The 9,995-nt window shown below is 44.7% G+C and overlaps 1 protein-coding gene across 3 annotated transcripts in view; it reads left to right on the top strand.

The window, feature by feature from the left end:
* Positions 1–9,995, top strand: part of LOC106805185 (PERQ amino acid-rich with GYF domain-containing protein 2-like) — a 45,168-nt gene that overhangs the window by 32,461 nt on the left and 2,712 nt on the right. Inside the window, exons 22-26 of one of the 3 annotated variants that reach the window (XM_014806683.1) lie at positions 5,279–5,451; positions 5,616–5,712; positions 6,671–6,767; positions 7,308–7,352; positions 8,874–8,892. In XM_014806683.1, the coding sequence (XP_014662169.1) occupies positions 5,279–5,451; positions 5,616–5,712; positions 6,671–6,767; positions 7,308–7,351 (411 nt within the window). In that variant the 3' untranslated portion in view covers position 7,352; positions 8,874–8,892. Of the gene's footprint in view, positions 1–5,278; positions 5,452–5,615; positions 5,713–6,670; positions 6,768–7,307; positions 7,353–7,761; positions 7,775–8,873; positions 8,893–9,995 lie in introns of those variants that run through there. The other 2 variants (XM_014806684.1, XR_001393404.1) reach the window with 2 other exon arrangements.

The raw sequence follows: 9,995 nt of genomic DNA, 5'->3' as shown, positions 1-9,995 counted from the left end.
AGCTGGACCACTTTTTTTCATCGGAAAAATTCGGAAAAAAATTACCGATGCCCAGCACGAGTGTCGAAATTCAATCCCATATAAAACTGGTTGCTTATTGGTAATTGAATGTCAACGGTGTTATTTCCTTGGGGGTCCCAAGTTCGGACCAGCATTTGTTGTTTCGATGATGCTGTTCCGGCGGAAGGTAGGCACACTTGAGGGTGTTAACAACTTTATAATATTAAATTACAGTTCAGACTGACCTCTAATCAGAGGCGTTATCTAGGGGAAAAAACAGCGGCCGCCGGAGCAAGTTGGGCTAACTTGCGGCCCCCTTCAACTTCTTAGACGGCGCCAATGAAAAAATTAACGAAAAAAAATTGAATGTTGAGTTTTTGGTTGCTTCCTCAGATCTAGGATGCGATCTTCTAAACTACAGCCTCTTATCCAGGTTCCAGGTAACAGGGCGTGTTAAGGTTGTACAGGGGGGGGGTCTAACCCGTTAACCCAACTTGCGGGCAGCAAGGGAGCGTCTGGGGGGCGCCCTCCCCACAAAATTTTTTGAATTAGACCCTTTTAGATGCGTCTTTTTCGTGGGCGCGGGAGCACGGGCGAGTCGGACCCCTGCGGACCCCCCTGTACACGCCCCTGGTAATCAACTTTGTCAATAAAGGGATGAAACATTTATTTCAGAGATAGTTTCATTTAGTTGCGCAAAATTTGTTTTTTTTTCCTTTGGCGTTTTTTGCGGTTTTTTTACCCTTTGCCTTTTTTGCGCCCCCTGACTGGCGCGGGCCACGTGCCCCCTTGGCCCCTCCCCCTAGTTACTTGCACTGCCTCTAATATACTCTTACATGACTCATCTTATTTTTCCTCGCCCCCGAAAGTGGAGGCGAGGTTATGTGACTCGGGTCTAGTGGTTCGTGTACACAGTTAGCATGTGTGTGCGGTGTGCAGCCCTCGACCTAACGGGTGTTCCGATTGCCCGGGAACAAGTGCGAAAAGTTCTATGTCTGGGACAAGTTATTATCTTGCTAAGTTGCCCGATCGGGACAACTTTGAAAGTTCTAAGTTTTGTTTATATTCTTAAACATACCTCTGACGCCAGGTCGCTATCGCCACACATTGCTCCTTCAAACGTTTTTCAAAGGTCCCTGAAAAAGCAGCCCGAGACACCACTAGTTTAACCATTACAGATTTATCAGAGCGCGCAGCGGCAGTACCTCCCTTGGCTGGTGGCGGCATGATTTTATGTACTGCGGTAGGGGTACGATTGTTTATAAAAGTCGGTGGGGAATATTCATTACTTGAATATGTATTGGTGGGCGATAGCTGCGGTATGAGAGGGATAACAGCAAAACTCTTGTTCCTGTGATTGAGGAAAAGCTGCTATCGGTTAATGACACCCATTGACGCGTGCTAGCATGAAACATAAACGTGTGAATTTCATTACGATTTTACATGCTACTGTATTTACTCGTGTATAAGTTAATCATGTTATTATAAAGTCTCACCCATATTTTTCTGCATTTTTGAAAATTTCGGTACTCCAAACATTGGTACCTTTAACAAGATTCTATAGCTTCGTCTATTTAGTCACCACCCCCTGATTTTTTTTATTGAAGTTGTGTACAAAAAGCGCCGGGTTGTGTACACAATGTAAATACGGTATCTATATTTACTGTAACTGTGTAATACACACGCACGCACGCATCGCAAACGCCGCGTGCGACACATGCCTAGGTATGGTGCGAGCCTATATGCACGCAGGGATATCGCAAAAAATGTCAGGAGTGTATATAATATTATATATATACCTATAGTTATATACATCCTATCTATTATGTTAATATATGTATATATATCCTATTTATAATATCCTATTTATATATATAGATCTCTACTATTATTACACTCCTGATAATATGATATGCACTTGAACCAAAGAGGACATTAACCGGCTCTAGATTGCACAAGTAAATTTTGGACAATGTAAAATCAAAATTTCGGACAAGTTAAAATTGTTCTTGGTTGCCTGACAGGGGACAAACCAAATCTGAAATGCGCGAGCCCTGGCGTGCGCCGTCGTGTGGTGCGTGTTGGTGTGTGTGCTGTGTGTGTGTCAGTGTGTGTGTGTGTCTGTGGTGGTGCTGGTGTGTGTGTGTGTGTGCGTGTGTGTGTGTCGTGTGTGCTGTGGTGTGTGTGTGTGTGTGTGTGTGTCTTGTGGTTGTGTGTGTGTGGCTGGTGCGGCTGGTGTGTCCTGTGATGTGTGGTGCGTTTGTGATTGTCGGTGTGTGTTGTGTGGTTTGTGTGTGTCGATGTGTGGTGTGTCGTGTTGTGTGGTAGTGGTGTGGTGTGTGTGTGTAGTGTGTCGTGTGGTCGATGTGTGTGGTGTGTTGTGTGTGTCGGTGTGTGTGTGTGTGTGTGTGTGTGTGTTGTGTGTGTGTGTGTGGTGTGTGGTGTGTGTGAAGGTGTGTGCGTGGTGTGATGGTGTGTGGTGTGGTGTGTGTTGTGTGTGCTTGTGTTCTTCCCTTGCGCAGCCCGGCCCGGCCCTCTGCGCAGCGGCGTGTCGTAGTGTGTTGTGTAGTTGGTGATGTGGTGTGCTGTGTGTGTGTGCTGGTCCAGCAATGGTGGTGTGGTGTGTGTGTGTGTGTGTGTGTGTGTTGTGTGTGTGGGTGTGTGGCTGTTGTTGTGTGGCTGTGTTTGGTGTGTGTGTGGACGCGATCGATTATTCAGCGGCCGGTTCCTCGCCGCGATCGTCAGCGAGCGAGCCAGCCACACGCTGCTGCTGACCTGAGCACGCGACGCGAGCATACATTGGGTGTGGCGTTATTATCGTGGCCGTTATTGTTGTGGTTGTGGAGTCGGGTTATGGCGTATGGGTATGTCGGCTGGCCGGAGTATTGCTTTCCTGCCGTGGCAGTGCCCTCTGTTCTAGTTTTAGTTAGCTGTGTGCTAGGCAGCACGCCGCCGCTGCTGCGCTGTGTGTGTGTGTGTGTGTGTGGCGTTGTCGCGGCGCTTCATTTTCTACTCCGGGTCAATGTTTTTCGTCTCTCTGCTACATATTACAACAATTATTGCGTTCAAGGTGTTAAACATAGATTTTAAGCAATCATCTGTATCCCACAGTTTCCGGAGACCCCTCTTTTAAAAGTGTCCCAGTTTCTTAGCATTGAAATTTCAACGAAATCCTAGCTAGTTCCGAGAGGACCCCCATTTTCCGAACGATAGCCGCGTTCCAGAGCATCCACATTCACACACATTTAGTTCCAGAGACTACCATTTGTCAGGTACTTGAGCTTAGTTCTTAGGAGGCCCCCCCCCCATTTTTTAATGCGCCAGTGGCGCAGTACCAGATATTTACCTACATAATGTGGGGTGTTGGAGTCCTCCCCTTCGTTTCATTCTCCTTGGTATATTGCTTGCCTCCTTGGTTCCTGCCTTAATTTTTTTGTCAGCAATGTGAGCGGCTTATGAATTAGCTAAACTCTGAGAGCTCCCGCGACCCCGTGCCAGGGGGATTAGGGCGGGCCCCTGGGGCTTTGGATTCATCAACGTTGGCAAAGCTGGTATTGCTTACACAAAGTTTCTACGACAAGTTACGTACCGCAAAGCTCGTAGGTGCGATCGGATCAACGCAGCGTTGTCACCTCCTCATTTTCGTTTGTATGGCTTGTGTTCAACCACTCGTATGGAAAGCAGCGACACGTACGCCTGTGGAAGGCGGCGTGCTTAAGACCTCGTGCCTGCGTGCGTGATGTCATGTGCACGTACACGTGGTGCGTGAGTGTGTGTGCACTACACGTGCCGGGCCGGTGTGGCGTGTGCACGTACACGTGCGTGCCTTGCGTACGTACACGGCAGCGTGCCGTGCGTGGGGGCGTGGTACGTAATCGTGCCGTGCCTTTGTGTGCCCAACGTTACCAAGTGCTGGTGCGTGTGCAGCTACAAGGTGCGCACGGCGTTTGTGCACGTACAAGTCAGCGCACGCGGCTGTGTGGCACGTACACGGGGCGTTACTCGAAACTCGCTCTATAACGAAACAATTGCCAGCCTATGGACAAAAAAAGCGTCAATAGGCGCGCCTGGTCTGGTGTAGCTATGGTAATTATTATATTTATTTTTAGATTTGGAAGTTCAGTAATTTCTATATGTCTTTCTCCCCAATAAAACTATGGCATTGTCTTGCGGCTATGCTTGAACACACCCTGTGCAATTTGAGTGCCCGTTTCTACGAGCACCTTATTCAGATCGTGTAAAGTTACGCCAAAGCGTTTTACGTAAATCTTTAGCTTGATGAATGGGGCACCTAAACGGCCCTCGCTTTGCGTATGCGAAATCGCTTACGAAAATTTACTAAATTAGTCTGTGGTTGATGAATCGCACCTAAGCAGACGTCGATTGCATTACACCAGTTTACGAAAAATATTTGCGTACGCGCAGGCTTGATGATTTCATTGAATCTACCCCTGACGCACCCACCGTCAGTGCAACGCGCACACCGGTATTCAGCAGTCTACCGTTACTCGGCGTGTACAGGGCGGGGGGGGTCCAGGTGGCACGTTCCGGACCCTCCCTTCTCGCGCAGAAAACGCATCTGAGGGGGTCTAATTTCAAAAAATTTCAAAACCCCCCTTTGCGTGATCCTGTACACGCCCCTGGTTTCGCCCCCCCTAAGAAAATACCCTGGCGCCGCCCCTGGTAGTACTAGTAGTAGCAGTAGCAGTAATAGCAGCAGCAGCAGTAGTAGCAGTAGCAGCAGCGAAAGCAGATGCAATTGCTCAGCTGACTGATTGTGATTGTATTAGTCTGTGCAGTCTGACTGATAACAAACCAGACCTAGTTCTGGTTCTAGCCACTGCATGTAAATACATTGTGAAATTTCACTGGCCTAGAACCGATGTAGCATTTTAGTTGCGTAGATTGAGGTAATGCGAAGACTAGACGTGTGAAGTCGTGATTCTCTGTGATTGTAGAGCAGTTGGGTATATAAGGAATGGCCGCGTATATTAGGAAAGAACATGGGTTGCAAATAGAACAAAAAAATAGAAAAGTGACAATTTGTACCTGCAGGTTCAGATACTAAGTATCTACTCGTAGAATCATGTTAGTATGAAATTTTAGCAAGGTGAAAAACCATAACGACAATAGTGAATGAATAAGTATTAATTTTGCAAGTAAGGTGCATAATTAATCTCACTCTTCTAGTAGCAGATAACCTTGTCCCCAAAACGCTGCATGTCTCTACGTTACCCATGTGAGTATGCCTTCACACGGTTGTTTCCTCTACTTGTAGAGTGTACCACTGGGCATGTCGAACTGGGCAGCTAAGACCAGTGCGAACACAAACAACTGGGGCAGCAACGGCACTGCTATCTGGGGCGATGCAAAATCGCAGGGCAAAGGGTTCTGGGAGGAAGACGTCGCTCCGGTGAAAACGAAGAAGTTCAAGAATGCGTCAAACAGCAAGTAAGTGGGGATAGCCGTAAGAGCAAAGAGTGGTCGTAAGAGCGAGGGATGGTCATAGCAGCAAGGGATAGCCGTAATAGTGATGGATTGTCGTAAGAGCATGTAGACTTCGAAATTTTTGTACTGCAATTATTTAATATCGACTAATTTTATCTGTACTTCAGGATAGATCCCGATTTTCCTTCTCTATCCCCGGCCAAGGGAAAGAAGACGTCGTCTGCCACCAATGCAAAGAAGGAACCTCGGTCTCAGAAGGAGGCGGTATGATGAAATCATAGCTTGCTATGCAGTACATTTTTGAATGTTGATGTAGTGGTTACCCTGACACTTTAAAATTCCATGCTAACACTTTGTGTGTTGAAGAGGGAACGAACCGTCAGTAGAATAGACCTATCTGTCAAAGCGAGATAACGACGTACCCGTGGATAATGTTGCGTGGTCGGTCAAGATCACCCAGCTTGTACATGATTTTCTGCATGTTCACGCAAAAGGATCCACCTTGTTGACCCTCAGACCTGCCAACTGTTACGTATTGGCCCGTAATTTGTTTACGGACGCCTGCATAGGTTCAAATTACGGTGTTACAGGACGACCTCGAAAAATACGCGACCAGCAAGAAATCTCTGAATTTATATTTTTTAATGCAAAAAAAAGAACTAAACACACAGTGTAAATCAAACTTCTATCATGCTAACATGGACTACTGGAGATGTCTGTAGATTTAGGATAATAAGCTCTTAAAACGTAACCGGTACTCACTGAATGGTTTATGATGCTGTGTTAATCGCTCGCTCCTGTCTGGTTTGGGCGCAGCTCATTTGAAATGACGTCACGGATTCAGGAAGTAAGTAGTACCCGCAATTGAAAGGATATTTTCAGCATATCACCGTATGAGAGATAAATTTTATTATACTGTAATAAGACTGAACAAAACGTGGTCTACTTGAACAAATGCCTTTTGTTACGGAAATCCAATTAATTATTACTGATGATCATCAGATGGGAGATCTGGCAGGCGTCCTGTCACCTTATTGACGAGCGTCGCCTTTAGTGTCCGATCACCATGCTGATTATTTAGAGCCGCCTGTCATTCGTGTCAGGCCGATAGGTCAATGGCTGATGTGGCAGCGGGTGGGGATTGCTAGCACGATGGGTACAAAGTAAGTTTGTTTCTTCTCACTCAGCCATTTTCATTCTCTCTCTCTTTCTCGTTCTGTAGGAGAACGTTATGAAGCTGTTTGAACAGAAGCGACCCATGGACGAATTCACGCAGTGGTGCAACAAGGCTCTATCGGACATGCAGCACACGTTGGACGGTACTTTTTTTGTTAATATAATAAATAAAATTATATATTAAATTAAATTAATTATATTATTTATTATTATTAATATTAATAATTAATTAAATATTATAGTAATTATAATAATTAAATATTAATAATTATATAATAATGATAAAAAACTTAATTATTAATTAATTGAAATATATTAATTAAACAAATAATATTTATTTTATTATATAAAATAATAATAATAATATTTGTTGGTCGGTGAAGACTTCACCTCATCTCGCGACCTTTAGAGGCTTGACAGATGTGGCCATTTCTCAGTGATTAGCGTAGATGTTGGTGTTAATGCCTCGTGTTCCACATGCTGTCGTTATCTCGAGAAAACCACAAGATTGTGCTTGTTACTACGTACTATACTGAATGTAGAATAAATAAACTGCATATAAAATCTGTAATATTATATAGTGTGTAGTAGTAATAATGATCTGATAAACGATAAAATCACAATTAGAATAAAATATAATGGATAATGAATCTACCTGTATTCATTTGTGTTTTACGTTGCAGTTCGACGTTCATTTCTTCCTGAAGGATGTAGATTCCCCATATGAGGTAGGCTTGTAAACATGATTTAAGCATTAATTATATCTCTATTGATATTGTGATATTTGTGTGATATAGAAAAAGCAGACGAGTAATTTTGTCACACCAAGCATTCAACGAAAAGTAAACTTCGCGTTTTTGTCGTTCACAAATTACTGTATTTATTGTCTGGTTTCAGTAAAACATAATTCTCTCTGCATGTTTCACATCTCTACACTTCTGGTCTTGGTGAAAACAGCATATAAACTGCCGTTCATTCGCCACACTCGCACTGATTTGCTATTACCTGTACTGCTATGTCTTTTATATTCCATTTTTTGTGTGCCCAATTGGCACATCGATGCTAGTCATCACAGTTGGGGCAATCGTTGTGTCATCAGGTGATAGTGCAATAGTATCCTGCTACCTGCTGTTATAGATTCATGACTACTGTCACGATCGACCTACCTCACAGTGTAGTTATGGTGCTCCCTCACTGCTGGCTGTTATAGGATTCATTGACTAGTACCGATCCTTCCTCACAGTGTAGTCAACTGTTGCTCCCTACTACCTGCTGTTATAGATTCTGACTACGTAGCGATCATACCTCACCAGTGTAGTATGATTGCACCTTCACTGCTAGCTGTTAAGATTCATGATAGGGATCGTAACAGGTGTAGTCACTGTTGCATGCTCGCTTCACTGCTGCTGTTATAGTTCATACTACCGTGCGATCAATCACCTCGCAGTGTATCACTGTTGTCCTTAAACTGCTGGCTGTTATAGATTCCATGACACGCTAGATCATATCCTCACAGATGTAGTCACTGGCTGCCCCTCATTACTGAACGTTATAGAATTCTATGAACTACGTACGATCATACGGCTCACAGGTGTCAGTCACTGGTTTGCTTACCCCTCACTGCGCCTGCTGTATAATTCATGATTACGTATGATCATTACTCACAGTGTAGCTCAACTGTTGCTCCTTCACTAGCTGCTGTTATTAGATTCATTGACTACGTACGATCATTACCCCCACAGTGTAGTACTTCTGTTGGCCCTTCAACTTATGGCGCACCTGCTTATAGATTCATGACTTAACGTACGGTCATACCTCACAGTGTCAGTCGCTGATTGCTCGCCTCATACTGCTGTTCAATAGATTCATGACTAGTGTGGCGCGGGGGGGGATTTTCCCATTACCCTCACAGGATCGTAAGTCACTGTTGCTCTTCCACGCGCCTGCTGTTATAGATTCATGACCTACGTACGATCATACCTTCACAGTGTAGTCATGCTTGCTCCCTCACTACTGACAGGTTATAGATTTCATGACTACGTACGATTTCGTACTCACAGTGTAGTTCCATCTGTTGCCTCCCCGTCACTGCTGCTGTATAGATTCCATGACTACGCTACGGACCATACCTCAGCAGTGTAGTCACTGTGCTCCCTCCCACTGCTGACACGTTATAAGAAGCATGATACGTACGACTTCATTACCTCACAGTGTAGTCGGCTGTTTGCTCCCTCGACATGATGTTATAGATTCATGACTACGTACGATCTCCTTCCTCACAGTGTGTCCTGTTCTCCTTCACTGCTGCTGTTATAGATCATGACTAACGGTGCGATCAATATCACAGTGTTAGTCGTGTTTGCTGCCATCACTGCTGACTGCTTATAGATTCATGATAACGTACGATCGCTTACCTCACAGTGGTAGTCACTGGTTGCTCCCATATTACTGACGTTATAGATTCATGATTACGTCACGATCATAACCTCCCAGTGTCAGTCGGGCTGGTTGCTCGCTCTCACTAAACTGACGTTATTAAGATTTCATGAACTACGTACGATCATACCTCACAGTGTAAGTCACTGTTTGGCTCTCCTCACTACTGATGTTATAATTCATGAACTACGGTAGCGATCATACCTCAGGCAGCTGTGTCACTGTTGCTCGCTCCACTTGATGCTGTTATATGATTCCGATGACATACGTACGATCTATACCGTCACAGTGGTAGTCACTGTTGCTCCTCAACTACGACCGTATAGATTCATGGACAAAGTACGAATCCTTCCTCACAGCAGATGTAGTCACGTTGCCTTCCACTGCATGCTCCTTCATTAGCGATGTTCATGACTACAGTACGAATCATACCTCACAGTGTGTCACTGTTTGCTCCCTCCACTTACTGATGTTATAGAATTCATGACTACGCACGATCATACTCACAGTGTAGTCACTTAGGTTCGCCCATCACTATCTACGCTGTTATGATTCATGACGTATTTCTCGTACGATCGTTACCTCACAGTGTTAGTCCACCTGTTGCCTCCCTCATATTACTGATGTTCATAGAATTTCATAGACTACGTGCGTCTATACCTCAACAGTGTTAGGTTACTTGTTAGACCTCCCATCACTGTCTGCTGTATATGATTCGATGACCTACTACGATCCTTCCTCACAGCTGTAGTCAGCTGTTGCTCCCTCACTAACTCGCTGTTATAGATTCATGACTACGTGGCGATTCATACCTCACAGTGTAGTCACTCGTTTGCTCCTTCACTATAGCTGTTTATAGATTTCATGACTAGCGTACGACATAACCTCAGCAGTGTAAGTCACTGTTCGCTCCTTCACTGCTGGCTGTATAGATT

Source organism: Priapulus caudatus, unplaced genomic scaffold (genome assembly GCF_000485595.1).
Source record: "Priapulus caudatus unplaced genomic scaffold, Priapulus_caudatus-5.0.1 Scaffold104, whole genome shotgun sequence".
In the NCBI taxonomy this organism is placed as follows: Eukaryota; Metazoa; Priapulida; class Priapulimorpha; order Priapulimorphida; family Priapulidae; genus Priapulus; species Priapulus caudatus.
This window is presented reverse-complemented; position numbering and strand designations above follow the sequence as displayed.